This window comes from Podarcis raffonei, chromosome 7 (assembly GCF_027172205.1).
Source record: "Podarcis raffonei isolate rPodRaf1 chromosome 7, rPodRaf1.pri, whole genome shotgun sequence".
Lineage (NCBI taxonomy): Eukaryota > Metazoa > Chordata > Lepidosauria > Squamata > Lacertidae > Podarcis > Podarcis raffonei.
This window is the reverse complement of record NC_070608.1, coordinates 20,068,482-20,093,081: the sequence shown is the minus strand read 5'-3', so window position 1 is coordinate 20,093,081 and position 24,600 is coordinate 20,068,482. Positions and strand designations below refer to the sequence as shown.

Below are 24,600 nucleotides of genomic sequence, written 5' to 3'. Positions count from 1 at the left end.
ATAACCCCTCTATTCCATTAATTTTTGCTCCAGTAAACTTGCATTCAATGCCTTCTAAGAAGGCTCGGTCCTCACTGGGCTGTTTTTGGGGTCCCCAGTGCATCTTAGAAGCTGAGCGTTTGGGCCTAAGAAGTGGTCTGAAAATACCTTAAAAATATTTGAAAGTGCTTTCCCTTGTAAAGACTTGTTTGTCTTCTGTGCAAAATGTGGGTTCCCCCTCTGCAGCCTGCTGATACCAGCTCTCGTGCACAGATGCTGCTGTTTGGACTACAGAAGGATCAGTGCTCTGACAACTGAGTTGCAATTAGTATCTCAATGATTTCAGGAGAGAAAGGAGAAGTTGCAAATGTGCTGCTTGCATCTGCCCTTAATGTCTGGTTCCAGTTCCATGGTTGAAAGCTTGGGTTTTCATTATGGGAAATACTAACAAGGGGCACACAGCAGCCACATTCCCAAGACACCCATTGACTTAGAAGTCAGCCCCATTGATTTAAATTTGATTTACAACATGCTTGTTGCCTTCCTCAGTGACTGTTTTGACTCTCAGGGATCCAACAGTCCCCCAAATGACTTCAGATTCAGATCCTTCCCTCAACTATCAAAAAGATGACAAAATTATTTCCAGCTACCCGAGCCACTGGAATGGCAATTTCCTAAACATATAAGGAGTACGAGTCTCTTTTTCAGACACAAGGAAAGCAACAGCAAGTAAAATACTTACTCTCCTTGGTTGTTTTTGTAATTGTGACCCATTCCAAGGAAACATGGAAGCCACTGCCTTGCACATCCAATTCATCTTTTTCTACGCGAAGGAGTAGTACGCCCACTGAATGAGCATCAGACTGCAGAAAGGAGATGCTGTGGACTATAACAAAGGGACTCCCGAATTCTTCATTGAATAGTATCTGAGAAGAGACGGACTTTGTGAATGCTACTGTGCCATGCCTTCTGAATGCACAATGCATGTTTCAGATCAAACAGATAACTCAAGGATGAGACAAGAATACAGTGCAGAGTGTGGGGGGGTAGATGACACAGGAATGTTGGGTTTTGGTGGCATTTCTGCTCTAGTACCTGGTTCCACAAGAGTTATTACCTTTTGGAAAATGTTGACGAGGCACACACAACACTCATCTTTCCAAGACATCCATCCAGCTTTATTGGCACTGTGAGCGTTATTACTTGAGAGGTTTAAAAACTCGCTGAAAGCATAGCGTCATTTTCATTTCAAGCATAGATTTTTCTTCCCATTTTTACTTGTTTCATGCATATAAATAATTTGATTCTGGTGCCTACGAATCTGACATTCCCACCACCCCTGGAAACTAGATCATTTCCACTATCTAATAAATGTGTGGGCAATGTACAGTCCGAAAAAACAGACTTGATAATGAGCCTGCATTTTAAGCCCCGTAATTAGAAGGAAATGGGTTTTGAATAAGGGTTTTGAGTTGTCATCAACTTTAGTCAAAAGTATTTTTAAAAATGGGTAGAAAAATTGACTGCAATCATGCTTTGTTACCAGTAAGCACCAGTGTATTCACTGAGCAGTTTTTGAGCATCAGGGAGCAAGCAGAGGGAAGAAGGAAGTTGCTGACTTCTCATATAAATGTTTTAATCAATAAATAAGCATTTGCAACCAATGTTACCTAGGTTTCAGTATCTGTATTTTCCTACTCTAGATTTTGTATTAACCCCTGCCCCCAAAATTTTATTGTATGGCCTTTGTTTTAAACTGACACGGAAATAAAATTCAAGTTATACTAATGCTTGAAAATTTGGATATGCACTTGCTTAGGACAACTTTGCTTTTTTACACAACTGTTCACAGGAAACAGATTATTACTCTTTCATCAAGGAGGACACTGAGAAGCTGGAACGTGTCCAGAGGAGGGCAACCAAAATGGTCAAAGGCCTGGAAACGATGCCTTATGAGGAACGGCTAAGGGAGCTGGGCATGTTTAGCCTGGAGAAGAGGAGGTTAAGGGGTGATATGATAGCCATGTTCAAATAGATAAAAGGATGTCACATAGAGGAGGGAGAAAGGTTGTTTTCTGCTGCTCCAGAGAAGCGGACACGGAGCAATGGTTCCAAACTACAAGAAAGAAGATTCCACCTAAACATTAGGAAGAACTTCCTGACAGTAAGAGCTGTTCGACAGTGGAATTTGCTGCCAAGGAGTGTGGTGGAGTCTCCTTCTTTGGAGGTCTTTAAGCAGAGGCTTGACAACCATATGTCAGGAGTGCTCTGATGGTGTTTCCTGCTTGGCAGGGGGTTGGACTCGATGGCCCTTGTGGTCTCTTCCAACTCTATGATTCTATGATTCTATCTGGAAAATCAGCATGAGCTTGCTTTGCAAACTAGCAAACTAGTACATCTAGATAAGTAAGGCCTTACAGTGAAAATATATGCCATTAAGTTGAAAAAGCATTACAAGCAAGTCTCCTTCCATCAGCTTTCTCTTTAAACAGTCTCCAACGATAAGCAGCATTAATAACTTAGATATCCTGTGCACTGAAAGAGATTTCAGACCGTGGAAAGTCTGAATATAAGCTTTTGTGTCACATACTTTTTATACGATGCACAGATATCATACCCTAGCTGTGCGATTATCTTAGAACCAGGATTTTTTTTTTCAAATGAACAAGGCAAAAGTCATACAATCCCTGCCTACTGCAGTTAGCCCAGACATGGTTCTGAAATTAATATGCATAACGTTTTATTATTGGTAACCAGCTGCTGTCAGAGTTGGGTGAAGTGAAGTGAAATGGGGATGGATTATCTGAAAGAGGCTCAGTCCATGTCTGAAATACCGATTGCCCAGACGGAGAAGCCAGTCAGAAGTTGATGCTTTTTATGACCAGGTGGGTCACTATTGGTTCTTTGTGTTATCAGATTACTGATGACTGGGTAGCTTTATTGCTGCGTATTCTTTCGAAGCATTTCACCTGCTCAGTAAGATACATTTCCGATACGTATGTGTAAGTAGGTGGGTTTATGTACATCACCATTTAATTTACATTTCAACCCCTCCATTTTCAAAACAGGTACAATAATGACTTGACTACAGTAGTGCTGTTGTCATGAACCAACATACGCAAAGTGCTTTGAACCCTCAAAGCAGGACACAGATGACATGTTCTGCTGCTACTGTGTCTTTTGACATTATTCTGCATTATTCTCTCTCAAAAACAGTTCAGATAGTCAATTTAGGATGCTTGGAAATAAAGCAAGCAAAGTGGATTCTTCAATGCTCAATGAAACCACTTATGGTATAAAGCTAGGATTAGTGCCCATCTAAACGCTATTAATGTTAATATGGAATCCACAAATTTCTTCCACGGTTTATATTAATACTTAATTCTCCTGATGAATTATGGTTGCAGATCTATGACTTGCAAACAAAATCAAATTTCACATTTCAAGTATCAACAAAATCACAGAGCGACTATGAAAGGCACACTTCGAAAGGCAGCAAGGTCCCCACGAGACACTTTAGAAAGATGCATACTTCTCATACGCCTTTTCACTTAATGTGCTTATATTTGCTTGACTTCACTTCAAATGTACTTTTACTATAATTACCTTGACTTGGTAACACTGAATGTAGTGGGAGAAGCCATAGAGTACAACACAGAACTAGTGTGTCATAGGCAGCGCCTAGCCGAGTCCCCATAAGCTCAGGCTGCAGGGCATAGAAAGGTCTTAAACAGGTAATCACAGTAAACAAATGACTTGGAATGAAGCAGCTTCAGACATTAAGAAGACCATAGCTTCAGCACTTGGCATTTCTACATCTGTTTTCAAATTCACTTAAGAAATATCAGCAGGAGAGATTCATCTGAGTAACTTTGATTGCTTTCTGGATGTGCTATCCAGATGTGAAGTTACACCCCAGGCTACACATACAGCATGGCAACAAAATGCAAGGGTACAGAAAATTTGGCTGACTTTGGCAGCCAGTCAAAAGGTATGCTGGCCATCTATCCTACGGGGTCCAGATTATAACATGACACCTCCAACTAGAGGTATCTGAAGTGCTTACAAAGTCCAGCAAGATTGTAGAGGTGAGCCCCACCCTCCCCTGTGCTTCCAAGCTTAGGACATGCTGAGAGAAAAGGTTTTGTCCCTGCTTGCCCACATCTCACTGCTTTCTGAGCTGTACTGAGGCTCAGTACAAGATCAGGGAGATCACTTTTCTGTGAGGCTTGGAATAAAACCATTATATATATTTTTTAGAAAAATGTACTTGCCATTAGAAGCCTGTCCAAATGACATCACCACATTTGGAGGCAGTATACCCAAGTATCAGAAACTAGGAAGGCACCACAATGGGTACCTGCTGCCTTCATGCCTGCTTGTAAGCTTCAGAGATCTCTGGGTGGCAACTATTTAAAACCACATAATGAACTTATCAACTAATCCTGAAAGACGTTTCTCACTCTCTCATACAGTGGTACCTCTGGTTACAAACTGAATCCGTTCCGAGGGTCCGTTTGTAACTGGAAACTACTCGTAATATGAGGCGCTATTAGCGAAAGCGTGCCTCTCATTGTGTGCGCACCTCTGACGTGCGAATTCCGTTCACATCCCGGGGCAAAGTTCGCAACTGGGAGCAGCTACTTCCGGGTTATCGGAGCTCGCTTGTAACCCATAGTGTTCGCAACCAGAGGTACCACTGTACTTTCTTAGTGTCTCTTGCACCATTCCCTGTTCTACAGTCAAAATTCACCTTCTCTGCCATACATTCTCCTCGCCAGCTGACAGGGTTTCCTAGACTGTTCTTGTACATGTTAAGTAAGGTAGTATGGCTTGGATACCGTATAACCCTGACTGGCAAGTGTTCTTGCACAAATGAAGGATGATCCAAGTTAAGGTTCTGGAGATCTGAAGACCTTCAAGATGCAGTAAGGGGAAAAGAGCTGGTTTACACATGAAGAGCAGGAGGCAGTAACTTCTAGCTTTGCTTAAGCACATTCAACCATATGGAAATAGAAAAGCTAGGCTTTACAATACTTACTTCCCACTTTTCACATGAGCCATCGCCACGTTTTCCTGTTCGAATCAGATACAGCCTTCCTGTTCCATCTGAAAGCGTAACCCAGGTGGAAGATGTAAAGTGTACAGATGCACAAATGCGATTATCACAAGCTATCAAGTCTGCAGGAAGCCTGAATACTTCTCTGGGCTTTTTTAAGGCAGCGTCCTGTAAGTAGGAAACAAAAACAGAGCTGAAATTAGACGAATGACAATCACACCTTGATGAACAAATGTTGCTGGCAAATGCTTGCAAGTTCACATATTTTATCAGCAAATAGTTTGGAATACAAGGAGAAGAGACACCTCATCCTTATCTCAGGATAACAAACTGCCACCATACCCTTATTAGAAGGATGATATATGAACTGAGCCCTAGAGAAATTCATACCAGGAGAGCGAATGTTAAGAAAAACCTACAGCTGGTACATGACAATAATAATTTTGAAGATCCAGTTAATCCCATAAAAAAAGTTTCAGTGTTATTTGACTCTGTGTAGGTTTAAAGAGATAGATGTATCCAAATACGAAAGACAAATATTGGAAAGGTGAAACAAGGCATATTTAATGCATATTTTATCGTGGCACACACATGTATGACCTTTCTGGAAGGGGGTGTTAAATGATACTCAAATATGTCCAGGTATAATATTCTTCTGGTCCCAAAGAAGATTTTGTTGGATTACATAAAGGTTATGATAGAAGCAACAGTTCCAGAGATAAGTAACTTACTTACAATTGCATGCATTAGTATTGCCATGTAATACTAATTTCACAATTTCCAACAATTTTGCAATGGCTGGAAAAAAAAAATATGGGATATAGCTTGGTTGGTACAATTGCCTTTTTATTCTAATAAGATACATTCATCATATATATATCTTTGCTGTGGAAATTGAGAGTTGCTTACTAATTGCCATTACACAGAATTTTATTAATTTACTAGTGTTATTAAATCATCCCTGCTATTATGAATCACTGTTTTTATGACTTAACAAGTTACATTAATTATACACTTAATAAAAACATGAAGAGAAGAATGTAAAAGATCCAGACTGCAGTTATCTGATAAATCGTGAAAAGGCTTCAGCTTCCCTAGATTAGAAGCAGGTTGGGAACTGGCAGCCCATGGAACAAAGCCAGCCTGCAAATTACTGACCATGGGGCAATTCCTTTGGGAACAAAGGCAGTTGCTTAGTTTATACCATGTTATACCACTGCTCCATCTCGCTCAGGACTGGCTGCACTGATTGGCAGCAGTTCTCCAGGGTTTCAGGCAGGGATCTGTCCCAACCCTAATTAGAGATGCTGTGGATTGAATTTGCATGCACTCTTACCACTGAACCACATTCTGAATGCAACTGCTTGTCCTTTGCACACTATATATCTTTTGGCAGAGGGAAGAGGTCATGCCAGCTTGAAAGCTACAAATACATTGAGGAACATGCAGCGCTTATCTATTCAGTTTAGGGAGTTATGGAAGAGTTTCTACTTTTTCTTTTTGCAAACCTTGTAAGCAAAACCTTGTATGCTTTTACTGTTAAAATGAGAGTCAGTTTATAAATATCTTAAAACAAGATGAATCTGAAGATGGCATGCTTAGAGAAAACATTTTCACTGGAAGAAGGTTGACTGTTTTGTTATAGTTAGCAACACTACTTATCTTTGAATGCAGTGTGGGTTAGCACAGTGTGGGTGTGGCAATACTTGTGTGCCTTGCCAGTGCAAAGGACACTGCTGCCAGTAACCAAGAGGGAGAGAGGCAAAGCGGTGGGGATGCAGTGCGGTGCGGGTGCAGTGGCAGAGTCAATCCAATGTGGTGCCACTGTACCTTCCAACCTGCCTGCTGCCTTGCCTCTCCTGGTTACCAGAAGCACCTGCAATGTTTGGAAGCCAGGAAAGCAAGGCTACTCATCTCTCAACTGCTACTGTTTGAATGAATCTCTTTTTCCTTAGTCATTAAAAAAATGTATACGTATAAAAAAAAAGATATTGTGTTTGCACTAAGGCAACGTTTAAAGAGTATACAAAGAAAGTCAAAACAATTCTAGTATACTCTTCAAATACATAGTTTAGACTAAGATTTAAACGGGTGTTTTTATGCAGTTTTGAGCAAACAGGCTTTGCTATAAACTGAGTGTTAAAAATTGTTACCTCAACATGGTAAAAATATCAATATATGCATTTTCAGTTCTGTTTTAGCCCTCAAGAGGAAAAGGGATGTTACCTTCATGCTCTGCTTCCCAGAAGTATTTGGCTGACCACAGCAAGAAATTGGATGCTAGACTGGATGGATCTTGGTGGTTCAATCCAGTAGGGCTCTTAGGTTCTTACCAAAGCAAAATGCAGTGTGTGTGTATTCAGTTTTGTGAGTTATTATTATTTAAAAAATACATAGCCTGCTTTCCCATACACAAAGGGATTGCTCAAAGCGGCTCAGAACAGTAATGCAAGCATGGATCAAATCAAACAAAAAACTGCAGAAACCCCAGGAATATACAGAACAGCACTCAAGACTCAACATATTATAAGCACAATGGAATCAAAGGCTTACTTTCAAAAAGGAATGTTTTGAATTGCCAGTGCAACACAAAATGATGGGTAAACTAATGTAACCCTGTGAGGCAGGGATTTCCACATATTGGAGCAACCAGCAAAAGCTCTCTTGCATGCTACCACTTGCCTTAGGAGGAAATGGCACACACGAGAGAAGCACAACTGCTGATCTTAAAGGATAGGCAGATGCACCTAAGAGAGACCAGCTGTTCAAGTACTTTGGTCCCAAGCCATTTAGGTAATAACTATCACCTTGTATTGCACTTGGAAATGGACTGGAAGAATAGGCTGCATAGGCTTCGCTCCTAATGTTCTTGGACATGAATGATAAAACTAGATGCTTCAGATGCCCTCTCCGTTACAGATGGGACTAAGATGATTTGTTCCCAGACAACCTACACTCTCGCCTAAATATCAAGTTCCCTCTTGAAGTCAGCTTCCATTTTTCAGGGACCAAAAAAGTCTTTCAACATCATGGTCTCCAAGGTAACAGCTCTTCAATAGTTAGCATTTAGTATGAGCACAGTGTTTCTGGCACATACCCACACAGAATGACACCATGACCTGCTTGCTGGAAACAGTTTGCAGATAACTCTGGGGCAGCACCTCACCCAGAGCTGCAATTTCTAAGGATATGGCAGAAATGAGGAAGGGAAAGCTCATCCCATCACGACCAGCATAATTATTTGGAAGGGAAGGAAAGGAAATAACTTTGCTTTCAGAGTGAAGAAAGATTTGTGTGTGTGTGAAAACTGTTTTTACGGCAATCATTTTTTTATTAAAAAAACAATACTTCCAAAAGGTTCAGATAAACATGGTGTTTTATACTTCTCTGTACATTTCTATAACAAATTATGAGTAAGAAGTGCGACATGTTTGTTTCCTCAATTATTTATTGAGGCAGGGGCACATTTCTCAGCAAACAAGTCACAGAAGCACATTATCCATCTCTCACAATCCTTAAGGGTGGAAACAATTATTTCCATCTTTGTCTTACTTCTTAACCACACTATTTTTAAAGTTATACAGTACTAGAGTGGTACCTTGGGTTACATACGCTTCAGGTTACATACGCTTCAGGTTACAGACCCGCTAACCCAGAAATATTACCTTGGGTTAAGAAATTTGCTTCAGGATGAGAACAGAAATCGTGCAGCGGTGGTGCAGTGGCAGCAGGAGGCCCCATTAGCTAAAGCGGAGCTTCAGGTTAAGAACAGTTTCAGGTTAAGAATGGACCTCCGGAACGAATTAAGTACTTAACCCAAGGTACCACTGTATTGCAATATTATTCAACAGACTGTAGTCAAATATTCTGCTGACTGCTCACTCAAGCAGGAAGTTCAGCAACCTTCACTCCACTGCCACTTTAACCTTGCTTCCCCATTGTCCCACTGTCCTACAGAATACCTTTGTTGCCCATTTTCTGTCAAATGCATTACCCCAAACCTGTTGCTTGAGTTTCCTTGCTGCTCCGCACTGCTTTCCACTAACCTCTGCCTCCTCCATCCATCCTTCCTGCTCATATCAGCCTATTACGTATTCTGTTTTTGGCCATGCCTCCTTAGTTTCTCAGTTCCCATCCACCATGTCTGCCCAGCAATCCTGCCTCTTTCCTAATAGTACGTTGTACTCAGATCTTTATAAACAATGGCAGCACTTTCTGCGAAGGTGTTCTCCGTTCCAGACAACTGCCTTCCAAGCTTGGCCAGGGATAGCTACAGAGGCTTGCCTTTCTTTGTAAAACCCAAAGCATTCTTTATCTGAATCACTGCCTTTGAGAAGAATCAGGATATTTCACAAATAAGTGTGTGCGCCGGCTCTCTGGAAGGGATCACAAATAAAGCTTCTGGAAGCAAAATCATTTCAGTATGCAGAAACCTAAGCACAGAGTGATGATTAGATGGAAGCACATGTTGTACACCTACCTTCCGGGACTGTTTGAACAGACATTAGAGATGGCAAGATTGTGACACGACCCCATCTAAGCAATTAGTAAGCCTGCAGCTTCAGTTCTAACTTCAAATTTGAAAAAAAGGAATGTGCAAAGTATTGCTCTGTGCAACTAACTGAATAGACATAATTAAACAGTGCATAACCCTGTGAGTGCAATTCTTGACTACCTAAGGTGAAATACAGGGCAGTTAATATCGTGCAAATGTGTTGGGTAGCTTAATTAATAGCAATGAATAGTGAAATAGCAACATTATTGGAGAATGTGTAATCTTTATTGGATCACACAATTAATGGAATTAGAAATGCCCATATTTAAAGTCAAAAGTGTATTATTTTTAAAAAAAATCAATTCTATAGTGTCTCTTTTAATTACAAATCATAAACACAAAGATGTTTAATGATATTCGAGAATCATAAATTACTGAAAAAATATGTTAAAAAGTATGTTCATATTATGAATACTAGTATTTACTTGGTGGCATCTAACTAAGTCATACTCAAAGAAGAACCAGTGTAATCAATGGACTTCAGTTTGAGGTGATTGACTTAACTTTTTATTTCTTTTTTCATGGCATCCTTACCAGAGTAATGCTTAAATTCATGACTCTTCCAAGTTGATCAACATAATAAACATTATCTTGGTACCAGGGATCCAGGTGTAGATAATTATACATGCCAAAGGCACGCATGTGATCCAGGGTATACTGATCATCCCGAAGTTTGACTTCTGCTACAGCTGAAAAACAAAACACAAACCCAGAAAATGTAAGAGCCTGCATCAATTAAAAACAAAAATCTCAAGTTACATTTAATAGATAATAATTCTTTGGGACCTATAATTCAAAATGGTAACTTCATTGAAAAATAGAATTGTCCTTTAAGTCTCTGACTTACTGAATTTAGATGTTTTATTCAAACTATATCATCATCATCATCATCATCATCATCATCATCATCATCATCAAATACGGTGAAGCAGATCTGATAAAACAACAGCAACCCCAGAGTGCCACCTGCTGCCTCTAGCTTAAGTTGTACATAAGCAAGAGACAACTTTGTAAAACGGTTTTGGTTCTTTTCCCTATTGTCATCAAAGCTTCCCATTTGTTTGGTGTCCCAAAAACGGAGAGAGAAAGTGGCAACAAAGCCATAATCGAGCCTGGCAGACCTTCAAAGCGCTATGACCATGTCATTTCGCATAATATTTTCATGAGGTTAGCAATCATTATGGACAAACACACACACACACACACACACACACACACACACACAAGCAGGAACAGTGAAGCTTCCACTGCTAATGCTCTAGGCTATCAGGTCCTGTTTCCCAATACCCAATTTATACATAACTTTTGGTGAACTGCTAGCTGAAATACAAGAAAATTGCATACAGTATTGTGTGATCATCACCATCAGGCAGTAACGGAATCGCCATCTTTTCAGGAATGCTAAATCGTGGCTTTGTGTTACATTCACAAGCCAAAGGGCTCATGTCCTCCAGCATGGCCACAAGGAGATGGGAAGCCTTTGTTTCAGCTTCCAACTAACCACAAGTTGTTGCCAACACTAGACAAAGTGTGGTTATTGTTACCTATGATTTTTGAAACGAGCCAACTTAAATTTTGGTTAATGATTCTGACTTATTTTAATAAACTACAATTTACTAAATGCAGTTCCTAGACCGCACAAAACAAACGATGAGTTGAAAAAAGAAGCAGATGCTTCCAACATCTTCCTTGAAGTTGCATGTGGGAAAGCACACAAATCCAAGGTTCATATACTTAACACTAAAGAAGAAATTAAGTTAAGGAGAGAAGATACTATATTTAAAAAAGTAATTCTACACCACTCATACACACAGCTCTGTTGGAGCATATTTCCTCTACCCAAGTATAGTAGACTCAGTTATTCTGGTTATCCCAAGCTTCCTCTTCAAGTCAGATTCAACAATGAGCCCATAAAGGTCACTAGGTTTATGGGACTAAGGCAGTGACTGCTCTAATTCATATTCCTCACCTGCCATTGAGTCACTGCCCTGGCCTTGGTGTGTAGATAGTTTCATACCATTCTCTGTCTCCTGAACAGGGCTAGCTTTGGGCTGCATCTACAATCTATAAACTGCCACAACTCCTCTCCTTAGAAAGTATCAATCAGGTGACCTGCCAGTAAAAGGTGTAAGCACCTGGGTGGTCTTCTATAGCCTCTGGGCTATTCATTGTGCACAAAGATACCAATATATAAACATTCTCTCTTAATATATAAATCTTCTCTCACCACCATCTTTAAGCAGAAAGCTTTAGAAATGATAGCCAAGGCAACTCTCTGCATTGTACTGCCATCCTGTGGATCAAACCTGCCACAGCTTACAAACACATTTTAAACCAGTGGTTCCCAACCTTCACTCTTCTCCCCAAAACCACTTGAAACTTAGGTACTTGACAGACCAATTAAAATGATTTTTCTTTTTGTTGTTTAGCAATCATAATGTGCTGAGCTAGATGCAAAATATGTATCAACTCTCCACTCCTTTCAAGTGGCTTGTCAGACTCTTTTCTGCACTGGAGACCTTCCATTGTCTTGCTGCCAGCTGTGGGTTTATTCTTCGGAAAAAGGCAGATTCTCCTCTTCCCATGACTTCAAGCCCATCTGCTCACCTTCTGGGTAGACTGCTGTGTTCTAAGAAGGATGGAGCAGTCTCTGCACCAACTGTTCTTCACATATATATAGCTATGCTGCTCTGCAGAGTTGCTACCGGGACTAACTGGATGAGAGTCATGGACCACTAATGGTTCGTGAACTACTTTAGGAACCCCTGCTTTGAAGCACAGTTAAAGCTAACTGTGGTTTAAAGATGAGCATTCACTGTGTGCTGGTGCATAGGAAGAAAATTGTGGTCACTTAACTCTTAATAGCAGAGGAGCAGCAAAGTCGTGGTTTTCTTTGTGCTACGTCCTAACTCAGACTCATGGTTTGTGTCTTGCCAAACAAACCATGAGCTGTAATGAAGTCCTGTTCTTGACTTAGCACTTAGTGCCTATGATTTCCTTTGGAGAGAGAAACCATAAACCCAGGTCCAGACATAAGCCAAACTATGGCATAGCTCCAGGTAGCATAGCAGCAGCAAAAGCTGGGGAGAAGTGGCTGCGAAAGCTGGGTCAGAAACCCTTGTCCAGGACTCCGACACCTGAATCCAAGTATGTGGTGACCAGAGAGAGGGCCTTATCCAAGGGAAGCTTGTCAGCACCAAGCAAAAAATAAAAAAAAAATGCCCAGGCATTTAAGAATGAGGCAATGACTCAATAGCAAAGTGCATGCTTTGCATTCACAAGATCCTGGGTTCAACCCCAGCATCTCCAGGTAGAACTGGGAAAGACTCCTGCCTAAAACTCTGAAGGGATACTACCAGTCTGTGCAGTAGACAATGCAATGTTCAGTCTTAGGCAGCTTCCTACACTCCTAATGCCTTTGAGCCAATTTTAACATTGTATACATATTGTTTTGAAGGTTGCGTGCCACCCCCGATCTCTGCTGAGCAGTAGCAAGATTCCGGGGGATCCAGGCACTTACCCAGGGTCATGTTTCTGTTGGGAGTCAAGATGCAGCAGAGACCATTGTGTCTTTAAAAAATATGGTTTATTTTACTGGAGGGAATACAGAGTTTACAGCATTTGCATCTCAAGAGGGGCTTGTTCCCCACAACCATGCAGCATGAGATTCCGATACACATCCATTCCTCTGTCCCAGCCTGCCCTCAGCCAGCCCACCAATTTGGTTCTGCCCCTCAAGGCCTCTGCCTCTAGTCCTACTAACTTCATTTCTTGTTCCCAGGAAACACATGGTCAAAGCAACTCCTCTACATCCATCCACTTGCCCCCTATTCCAAGCCTAGTTTTAAAAGGTGACAATTTTCCTGTAACCTACATAATTGTAACTTTGGCAACCAGAGTCAAGGATTTCTCTGTGATAGGCCTTCAACACCTTTTGTCCTGTTAACAGCCTCTATCCCAGGTGAGGCCTTGGCCTGGAAAGGAAGCTTGGCCTGTGTTTTCCCACTGGCTTGGAATCTTCCCTTTAACACTCCAGCTATTTTTTAAATGCAACCATTTTACTAATTTCTAACATTCACTAACTCTAGATTTGTAACCATATACGGTATATATTTTCAATGCTGTTTGTTTACCATTGCATGACATGTTCTTATAATTTTCTTGCTGTTTTAATCATTTGTATTCCAACTACTGTTTTTATTATAAAGTTTGCCCACTTGAGAGCTTTTCAACTTTAAAAAATTGCTTATATTTTTAATAACTTACAGTGCAATCCTAAACATGTTTTCTCAGAAGCACTGATATCAGTCAGATTTACTCCCATACAAGTCAGCAAAGAAACTGCAGCCTAAGGATGCAAATAGTAAGCAGACCTAGTAGGAAATAAGGCCAACTAAGCACAGTGGGACTAGCTTCTGAGTAATCATGTGCAGGATCGCTCTATTTTTTAAAAAAAGTGTTGCATGGGCAGGTTAAAAGCAAGGCCTGTGTATCAAAAAAGTTGAAGACATCTGATATACAGACACCAACACCAACTCTCATTAATCTTAAAGTCCCTTTCTGGTCCTATAATCAAGATCCTCCTATCTCTTGAGCCTCTTATAAGTATGACTGGAAGTCTTTCTAGCAGCGATTGCCCTGTAAAATCCAGTGAGAAATGTCAGGCATGCCCTGTCACCATTGTCCCAAATGGATGGCAAAAATGTACCTTGTTAAAAGATCATCAAAAACACCCCTTTATCATCCACCAAACCCTACCCCACCAGTTTATTTCTGATGCTGCTTTAGTTTAGATGGCTGTTTTGGAATTATTAAAGGTTTCAGTTTTCTACATCAATATTCTGATATAAAGATGAGCGCTAGAAACAGAAATTGAAGTACCGGTATTTCAATATTGTGGCCTTTGGCTAATTGAACAAACTATGGCCTTTAAACTGTGTGTGGGGCAAGTATTGTTTTGTTTGCTTTTATGTTATGCGTGTTTGCATTTTTATTCTGTAAACTTCCCTGTAAACTTTTATTCTGTGACCTTCAGAAGAAGGGTGGCATACAAATTCAATAAATAAATATTTGGATTTGCCAGTCACTTAACAGTTTTTAACTTCGTCCCCACGGGCACACTCCGTCAGTCTCCTGAGACAGATGAATGCCAACATAACCGATATATATATGTATTTGCCAGCCACTTTCAGCTTCATTTGAAACTAGAGGGGTTATTATTATCCCTATTAAACTACAGTGATAATTATAATAATGAATCCCCACAAACCCCACTCACATGCAAGACGTTTTAGGCTCCAGGCCTGGCAGAGGAAGGGTTTGTAACATGAACTCTTAATTGTCAAGAGCTTATATCACATACCCTCCAACATTTCTCTGATGGAAAATAGGGGCATTCCATTCCATAATGATAATTTTACTATTTACACTCCACACTTCTGACTGGGTTGGCCCAGCCACTCTGGCAGCTTCCAACATATATAAAAACACATAATCAAACATTAAACATTTTTTTAAATAAAAAAACTTCCCTAAACAGGATTGCCTTCAGGCAGCTCAGGAGTCAGATAACTCCATACCCTCCAACATTTCTTCGATGAAAATAAGGAAACCTAAAGGAAAAGTGGAACATTCTGGGATCAAATCAGAAACTGGGTGGTTTCTCTAAACCAGGGACCTCCCTGGAAAACAGGGGCACTTGGAAGGTCTAGGGTAAATATTTAACAGAATTGCAAACAGTAGCTCACTACCTCCACAGAATGCCATGCTGCTTGCAGGGGCACAGAATAAAAATTTAGTACCATGAAAAAAATATGCTTCCAACATATAAAAATTAAAATATATATATATTAAAAACTTCCCTATACAGGATTGCCTTCAGACGGCTCGGGGGGTTGGGTAACTCCATACTCTCCAACATTTCACCAATGAAAATAGGGACATCTAAAGGAAAAGTGGGACATTCTGGGATCAAATCAGAAATCGGGATGGCTTCTCTAAATCGGAGACACTTGGAGGATCTGATATCACAGTATCATAAACCTGTAGTGAAGGGGCCATGAGCTTCATCTAGCCCACCCTACTGCAATGCAGGAACCCCCATACCTTTTTTAAAAAAAGAGAAAACTTCCAGTACTTTTTACCCCGCCTGTCTTGCAGGCATAGTAAAGAGAATAAAAAGTAACCAATCATCCCCAATAAACACTGCTATAGTTTCGAAAGGGGGTTCATTTTCCTTCCTTGCCCCTCCCCCGGTGGTGACAGGGAGCACTGAAGCGTCCAGGCCCCTCACGGCTTTCTCCCCCATGGTACTCACGCGAGTCCAGGCCAACTTGGTAACAGGCCAGCGGCTCCAGCGACAACTTGTATCCCTCGAACTTGGGGTCCAAGAGCAGCCGCTTGACGCGAAGGGAGCAATTCGCCGCCGCCTCCATGCCGCCCGGGAACCAATAAAGTTGTTGTTGAAACGGCGAGGAGTCGCGATCGGCCGACGAAGAGCCTCTCGCGGCCGCAAATGATCCTGGGTACTGAGGCACGCCGGGAGATGTAGTTCAAGAGCGCCCTCTAGGCTCCAGGCTGGGCTCTCGAGAGCACAGGTGAATGGCCGCGGCCTGCGCTCCCGTGCGCATGCTCCTCACACTGCAGCCAGGATCTCGTCGGTATAGGAGTTCTCCAAATCCAAGCCCAGGCATCGCGGGCGTCTGGCTTGGGGGTGCAGTTTAACAGGGTCTACTTCTGAGAAGGTGGCGGAATAGCTCAGTCGGTAAACTATGAGATCTCAGGGTTATGGGTTCGAGCCCTATGTTGGGCAAAGAAGATTCTTGCATTGCAAGGGGGTGGGGTTCGACTGGATGATCCTCGGGTGCCCAACTCTATGATTGCCGGGGTAAAAGCACGTCTTGCAATCTAATCCTGTGGACCTTGCTCAGAAGTAAACTGCACTTTCAAAGGGTTGGGTTTTTTTTTATTCCTAGTGACAAGAGTTGATGAGGAGCCCATTAACTTTGCTAAATACACTTGCGTGCTTTCCTTACGTATTAATTAACCCTGTTTAGCTTTCGCTAGGCATATTTACCTGGGAGTGAAATCAGAAAAGATTTAAGAGTCAGAAATAATAATAATAATAATTTATTATTTATACCCCCCCCATCTGGCTGGGTTCTGGACGGCTTCAACCGAATATTAAAACAATACAGCATCAGACATTAAAAACTTCCCTAAACAGGGCCGCCTTCAGTTGTCTTTTAAAAGTAAAATAGTTGTTTATTGCCTTCACATCTGCTGGGAGGAAGACCAATATTTTAGCAAGGAATGGGGGAAATTTATAACTTACCTCAAAGACCGTTGTCAACAGTTAAAATCGTTAGTAGGATCGGAATATCACTTGGAGTTGAAGGTTAAATTCTGGACATAATGGAAAAGTGGTAAAGGTTTTGGATTATCATAAAAGATGCGGGAGAAAAGGATTAATAATAGGACCCACAAAGGGGAGGATGGAAGTTCAGGAGATTCCTTGGAATCGTGTTTTTTATTATTTATGTGATATATCTCTGTAAAAAATTAATTTGAAAAACCAAATAAATAATGTTATTTTTAAAAAAGAAATGCAAAGATTTGCATCTAAGGAAAGCTGCACACTGGATGGGAGCAAATCCATTAACTCCTACTGAATTGAGTGACACCTAAACTCCCGGGTGAAGTTTCGCAACCTGGACCCCCGCGAAAACCAGCCTTCCTCCTCCGCCTTCTTTCTATGCCTGCACCACTCTGAATTGAACCCGCGCAAGACTGCGTGGGAAAAACACCCTCCTACGGCTTGCCGGAGTCGAAGCTGCCGAAAGGGATTGTGGGAGACATAGTTTCATCTCGAGACGTGGGGTGGGGGCTCGAGCAAAGCAAGCGAGCGGTTGGAGGGCCTTCTGGGAGTTGTAGTTCTTTTGCCGTAACCAGGGCTTGGAGAGTTCGCAACCAAGGACTACATTTCCCATGCATCCCTGCGGCGGGGAAGATTAGGCAGGGCGTTGAGATTTCTGTTAAGTCTTGGTCTCGGGAGCCGGACGGGAAGGGATCGGGTCTCCTCCGGGGCAGGTAATCCGACTTGTCGGCGGCAGGGGTGTGTGGGGGGGAATAGCGGAGGAGGCGGCGTCTTGGTCTCCTGGACTGAAGAATGGCTCCCTTTCCTCTCTCTCCTTCTCCCTTTTCCCGATCTCCCCACTTGGAACTGGCTACTCTCTCTTTCTCTCTCTCCTCCTCCCCATTTCCAGATACGGGGAAGGCTCTTTCTTCCAGATCCAAGTTCCCCAGTGTGAAATCGGGGTGGTTGTAAATTCGCCTGACTCCAGTAGGTCGCATCTGCGTGTTTTGGAAATCTGGTGGCCAGGCAACTAGAAACATGTACGCATTTAAAATGGGCTGGTGATTCAGGGTGCATTCTCACGTTAAACGTGACTGTGGCGTGTGCACGCCGGAGTTTCCCCCACTCTGAGAACACATAACGCCTGAATGGTACACCAGTGTACTGTATGCGCTTCTGGTTTTGCTGCCAATTGATCAGCCTGGTTTTCAGTATGATTTATTGGCAGCAGTTGTACAAGGCTTCAAATAGGGATCTTTCTGATCCTCGGTGGTGCAGGGTGGGTTTGTCCTCCAAGTGCTTTGTTTTTCTATGATAACTCAGTCAAGGGATCTTTAGTAATGGACACAGGACACCAACCTTTATCCTAAGTTTGTTGGCACACAGACGCAGATGAGGAGGTGGTGTGGTCTGGGGAAATGAAAGCTGACTGTGTCCAAATCCCAGGAGGTGGGAAGTAAGAGGAGGTTTAAGGATTTATTTCCTTCTCCCAAAACCCAGTGCAAAGTTATGACTAGATGATTCCTTCATTTGCCTGATTTCTTCTACATCTGCTATCAGGGTGGGAGGTGTAGCATCCTGAAAGCAGCCAAGTGCAATTCAAGGCTCCTTTGCTGCTTCCAGCTTCTGATTTCTGCTTTGTGCTGAGCTCTGTCCATATGCCTTCCTATGTTCTTTGCAAATGCAGAAAGACTGGGGTGGAGAGACATCATTGGTGACCACAAATAGTGACCATCAATTGCATTAAAAGCATTACTGTTTTGAAAAGGTATAGGCAAACTCGGCCTTCCAGATGTTTTGGGACTACAATTCCCATCATCCCTGACCACTGGTCCTGCTAGCTAGGGTTGATGGGAGTTGTAGTCCCAAAACATCTGGAGGGCCAAGTTTGCCTATGCCTGGTTTTGAAGGACAAATGCTTTGTTGCTGTTTTTTCCTTTTAAATTTGACTCGTTGTCATAATGACTTTGCTTCATTATTTCTGATCAGTTTTAAAACTATCAATTGTATCTTCCTTGCAGAGGGAGCTCTGAAATCCGTGGTGATTGAAATCTGTTTGGGAACAGCATAGCGTGTGTTCCTTTCTTAAAACGTAAGTTTCTCATCTTGCCTCTAGACCAAAATTTTCAAACGTGCACTTTTTGGCTCCTGTCTTTTACTTTCCCCCTCACAATTTACATTTACTTTTATATACCCCTTTGTGTATGAAGTGAAGGGCCATAGCTCATAGATGGTGCTTTTGCTTATATGTAGAATGTCCCAGGTTAAGTTCCCAGCATCTCGGAGCAGGGCTGGGACAGATCCCTAACTGAAATACTGAAGGACCAGTAACAGTCAGTGTAGATCAAGGGTCCAATGGAGCACAGGCAGTAGCCTGCATGAGGGGAGGAGCATCACTTTATCTAACTTGAGATGCACCATTCCTACATCAAGACAGCGAGAGACTTTCTTCAATTGACACTTTCAGCCCAGTGCTGGTGCATCTGATATCTGCTTGCCCAAAGCTGCAGATCAATCAAAACACGTGGGGTATCCATTATTGGGACTCTAAAATGATTTTTTTAATTAGGAACAAATATTGGTGGGCGGGGAGAGAGAGATTTAGATTGATGTTGGAGGTGGGAGTCTTAGCCCTTTCCCTTTTACAGTATTTCCTGAATTTAAATTGCCCCCAGCTGTTAGTGGTCTCAAAGAAGAAACAAGATTGGTTCCTGTAATGTACCTTCCTCTTTGGGGCTAATAGTTGCTTTAGGGTTGATTTTAAATGAGTGGGGGGATGGCACAGACAGGAAGATACACCACCCTGCCAAAAGCCCACACACGTTTTCCCTGCCCTTAGCTGTTCCTAACTGAAGGGGGGGGGGGAAATCCATGTTTAGTTTTGCCAGAAAAAAATTGACTATCATAGTAAATAAAACAATGAGCTCATTTTCACAATATGGTAAGCCAAACTATGACTTGCGGAGCCCACAAAAATGTATGTGGTCCCAGAGAGGAGCTTTAAGGTGTTTTGCTCCTTTTTAATGCTGCAGTGCACTGAACTAAGTTGTTTTGGACTACATCTCCCATTAGTGCTGGCCAAGGATGAAAGGAGTTGTATTCCAGAACATTTGGAGGGCACAGGCTGGCAATGGCGGCTGTATACACTTCCTTGGGCTTAATTGCATTGAATTGAATAGGATTTAGTTCCAGTATATGTACCTAAGATTGGCACCTGGTCAAAATGTTGGGAACAAAGAGCCACATTTATTGGGAGTGGTTTGGAATTCGTAAAATCTATTAATAAAACATTGTAATTGCATACGATCTCACTGTTCTGGTCTAAGAAAATCATTGTGCTTGGCTCTTGAATCAACAACGGAAGTTGTTGTCTTGCCACTGAGGTCCTTGTGTCAGATGGACAGAATAGATTTATTTAGTATCCGACTATAAAAACAGAACCAACTAACAAAACATTGGAAAATCTCAGAACAGGTCTGTGTACTTTGCGATTCCCCCCTGATCAAACCCTGCCCATCCAACTATGCATTGTCACCTTCTGAGACTTGACAGCTTTCCTGTTATCAAGTCTCTGGCAAGCAACCACATGTAACTCATGGACTATATTCACTTTTCTTTGTGTACACCCAATTTAGGTGGATGGTGGATGTTGTGTCTCAGTAAGGTTCATCTCTGCAATTTTTATTTTGTATTTTTTGTAGATCGGTTGTTCACAGATAGACTCCCCAAAAAATGAATAAAGATGCCCAAATGAGAGCAAGCATAAACCAAAAGCTAATCGAAACAGGAGAACGAGAACGGTAGGTGGGCTTTGTTTCCTGTTCCACATGTAGAAATATATTGCATCTCTATGGCTGCAGTCGTAACCCCACATGGTTAGGATTGGAGACTTCTGTGTTCATTACTAGGGAAAAAAGGTGTGTTAATATACGAAAAGTCCTGCTGGATCAGGCCAGTGGCCCATCTAGTCCAGCATCCTGTTCTCACAGTGGCCAGCCAGACGCCTATGGGAAATTTACAAGCAGGACCCAAGCACAAGAGCACTCTCCCTTTCTGTGATTTCTAGCAGCTGGCATTCAGTAGCATTACTGCCTCCAATCATAGAGGCAGAACATAGCCATCATGGGTTGGGGCAACCTATTGCCTTATCCTCCATGAATTTGGCTAAAGCTCTTTTAAAGCCGTTCCCTGCAGCCCTTGTAAATCTGGTTCTGGGGGGTCATGGGACTGTTGGGAGGGGTACACAGGGGGAACTGCAGATGGAGAGGAGAACCTGTAGCCAGTTGGTATCAGTGAGCCTAAGTACAATTGTAGAGACAATAAAATTGGTGGGTGGTTGGGACCATGCATGCTGCCCTTAATCACTTGGAGTAAAAAAAACTACAACTATAGCTGGTTTGGGATTTTGCTTATTGGGTCCATGTTAGGTTTCTAATTCAGGTTGTTGGAACCCTCTGCCCCAGCTAGCATGGCTGCAATCCAACAACATCTGGAGGGCTACAGATGTGTCACCCTTGGATTAGGTTTGGCCAGTGCAGATTCCACATTCCAAGCATTTGTTTGTGCTAATCTCTCTTATGTGTGGTAGTTTATATTTGTGGCTCGATAATGCGGTTTACTTTACTGTCCTCTAACGACATGTTGTTTTACAGCCTTAAAGAGTTACTGAGAGCCAAATTAATCGAATGTGGCTGGAAGGACCAGCTGAAGGCACACTGCAAAGGTAATTGTCGGTTGATCTCGGTAATTGTGAATGTATTGACAGAGCTAAGCCATAAATACAAAGCATATGGAAGTGAGTGCCTATATATCTGCATTTTAAAGACTGATAATTTTTTTAAAAACAACAACAACACCTGTCTGTTTCTTTCCACCTCCATTCTAGCAGTTTTAAGCACTGCATTTTAGACCCAGTTCCTTCTAGAGCCAAAATGTCCATTTCCCAGAAGATTTATTCCACCTTCTGGCGCATAATCATCAGCTGCTTAAAATTTCTATTAAAAAAAAAGTTTAAATTTTCTCTCTTTATTATATTTATACCCAGACTATGCTTCTAACAAGCTAAATCTGATGATGATTTCAGAATTAGGTTGACTGAGGTTCCTACTTTTATATGGTCACTAGTTCGAGTATATTTTTCCTTCCTATTTCTGTATAGGTCCAATGCAGACATGACACATCTGATCACTTAAAGTTAAATGTGTAAATGCGCTTTGGAATGAGCCGCAATACATGTGTTGAGTTTTTTCATACAGGCTAGGCCTATCATTTTCTAATTTGAAGTATTGTGTGTAACCTTGCTTAGATGTCATCAAAGACAAAGGCCTAGAGCATGTCACGGTTGACGATTTGGTGGCAGAAATTACTCCCAAAGGCAGAGGTAAGAGAAGTAACATTGCTTTGAGACATGTGCAAAGAACAGTGATGTGTATCTGGCTGAGATTTATGTACTGCTGCATCTAGGAAAGTGAATCTGTGGTTGTGCAGTCATTCCTGGACTGCAGCTTCCGTCATTCCTAATCATCAGCCATATTGGCTGGTGCTGATGGGAGTCGGAGTGCAACAACACCTGGAGAGATTCAGGTTCTTCATCCTTGATCTAGGAGAATGCCACAATTGGTTTACTATAAACAAGATTCTCTGTCATCTTGAGGCATGTACCTAATGGTGCTCATTTACTTAATTGCGAAGAGATGAATTGAATGTGTTTAATGTGATCAGCCATAGGCATTTAGGAAAGGAAGAAAGAAAGAATTGAGTAAAACACTGGCACCAGCACAGCTCTAGCCACAGGCAACTAGTCTCATGTAACAACTGAACATGCATCCTCAATATTATCGGAAAATGCATCCAGCTAGTTCAGTATTTCCTGATGCGTATTAATGGCTTGGATCCTAATTAGTTCTCAGTGATTGGAAGGGCCTCTTCTGTTTTGTCCAAGCAGAGTTCAAGGTGGATCACAGCAAATTAAACCACTGGCAGTAATTAAAGGACATAGAATAGAGTTATAACCCAAAACAGATACAATAATTTCAGGTAACATCAAAGTTGAATTCAGCCTAGCCTGACTGCCTGGCATTTTTTTACAAACCCATAAAGACTAAGGCTGGGAGATTTCTCTTGGAAGAGAATGACACAAACGTGCCACTGTGCAAAAGTTCATATGATCCATCCATCCAAAGACAGCCCATGGGCTATTGATTGGGACCTGCCAGATGCTCAACAACTCAGACAAACCCAGAGATACTAACTTCCCAGTAGACCGGAACTATACATGGCTGTTGGGCTTTGTAGAGCCAAAGTTCTGATCTCATGGGGTTTGTTATTAACCTGGACTAAACAGGATGAATATCGAGGGGTATAAAATTGGGCTCTTCACTTGGTATGTATTCTATAAAAATGGTGTTTGCACTGCAGCACTTGTAAGCTCCTGTTGTCACATGTAATGTGGCTACAGCTTGATTTCTCACATCTTTTCCCCACTCTCATCTCTTGCTATTTATTCTTACTTTTCAGCCTTGGTACCCGACAGTGTAAAGAAAGAGCTTCTACAAAGAATAAGAACATTCCTCGCTCAACACGCCAGCCTTTGATTTCTTCCATTGAGTCTTACCATGTTGTATTACGTGAATCTTGCCAGAAACTGGAAGATGTTTTTCCATGCTTTAGGGTTGAAAGTTCACTTTTTTTTAATGTTTAGTTACTGGAAGCGTACTTTGCTACATTGACTTCTTAATTCTTGCTATTTTAATAAAAAATAAAATGAACTGCTTGTGGGTGTATGTTGGAAAGAGATGCCATTTCTTGCCATTAAAAGGTTATTGTGTCGCTTAACATGATTGACATCTTTTTCATCACTATTAACTATTCCAAGTGTCTCTTAAAATTGCAGTAGCAGAAATGATAACAGTAGAACACACGCTAGATAAAGTATTTGGTTAACCGCAGAGAAAAATAAGGATGCCCATATGATACAGGATGGGGCAGAGCAGTGATGGGTAGGATTTTGGGTAGATGGGTATTCTCTTAGCCTACCCTTTCCCAACCTGGGAGCATCAATATCTTTTGGTACCCTAGCCTATAGCTATACTATAGCTAAACACTGCCTATAGCACTTAATTGTGACGCTGAGTTGAAAGAGATGATGTTTTTAAAAGAAGCAATTAAGATATGGGGGGGGTATATGAAGTCATGGCAATGGAAGCTAGATTTTAAAGGCAATTTTGACAACAAAATAAGGTAGTATGCCTGCCTGTAAGACCGTGAGATTTGAAAGTGATCTCAGAAATCAAATCTTCCTCTGATGTTCATATTTTAAGGTCCTGATGGCACAGACTAAGGAGAAAAAATCTAGACGCTAGATGTGTGTCTTGCTCCCCCCCCTTTCTGATCGAGAACCTTGAAATCCTAATCCATTTTACCCAATGACATTCTTTAATTGCAATCTTACATTATCTAGAAACTCCTATTGTAACATTGCAGACTATGGGGTGTATCCAACTAAGCTTTACCCATTAAAATCAATGGCTCTAAATCGTGTTCATTAATCTCAGTGGGTTTACTCTGAGGTGGATTAGTATTGGATATAGCCTTATTACACAAGGGGCAGGGGGTTGGACTAGACTGAGGATCATTGTGGTCCCTTCCAATTCT

At 41.6% G+C, this 24,600-nt stretch overlaps 2 protein-coding genes across 2 annotated transcripts in view; one reads left to right on the top strand and one right to left on the bottom strand.

Annotated features, from left to right (window-relative positions):
* The window catches only part of NUDCD1 (NudC domain containing 1), a 48,048-nt gene extending 31,943 nt beyond the window's left edge, over positions 1-16,105 (bottom strand). The window contains exons 1-4 of the mRNA XM_053395432.1: positions 15,910-16,105; positions 10,128-10,282; positions 5,021-5,206; positions 722-905 (exon numbers count right to left, since the gene is read on the bottom strand). Of these exons, the coding sequence (XP_053251407.1) occupies positions 722-905; positions 5,021-5,206; positions 10,128-10,282; positions 15,910-16,027 (643 nt within the window). The 5' untranslated portion in view covers positions 16,028-16,105. The remainder of the gene's footprint in view (positions 1-721; positions 906-5,020; positions 5,207-10,127; positions 10,283-15,909) is intronic.
* A 1,450-nt stretch (positions 16,106-17,555) lies between these two features.
* ENY2 (ENY2 transcription and export complex 2 subunit) lies at positions 17,556-23,781 on the top strand. The gene is made up of 6 exons (XM_053395431.1): positions 17,556-17,681; positions 18,969-19,039; positions 20,646-20,747; positions 21,600-21,670; positions 22,253-22,327; positions 23,464-23,781. Exons 3-6 carry the CDS (start codon positions 20,680-20,682, stop codon positions 23,538-23,540), a joined length of 291 nt encoding a protein of 96 aa, XP_053251406.1. The 5' UTR covers positions 17,556-17,681; positions 18,969-19,039; positions 20,646-20,679; the 3' UTR covers positions 23,541-23,781.
* Positions 23,782-24,600: the final 819 nt, after the last annotated feature.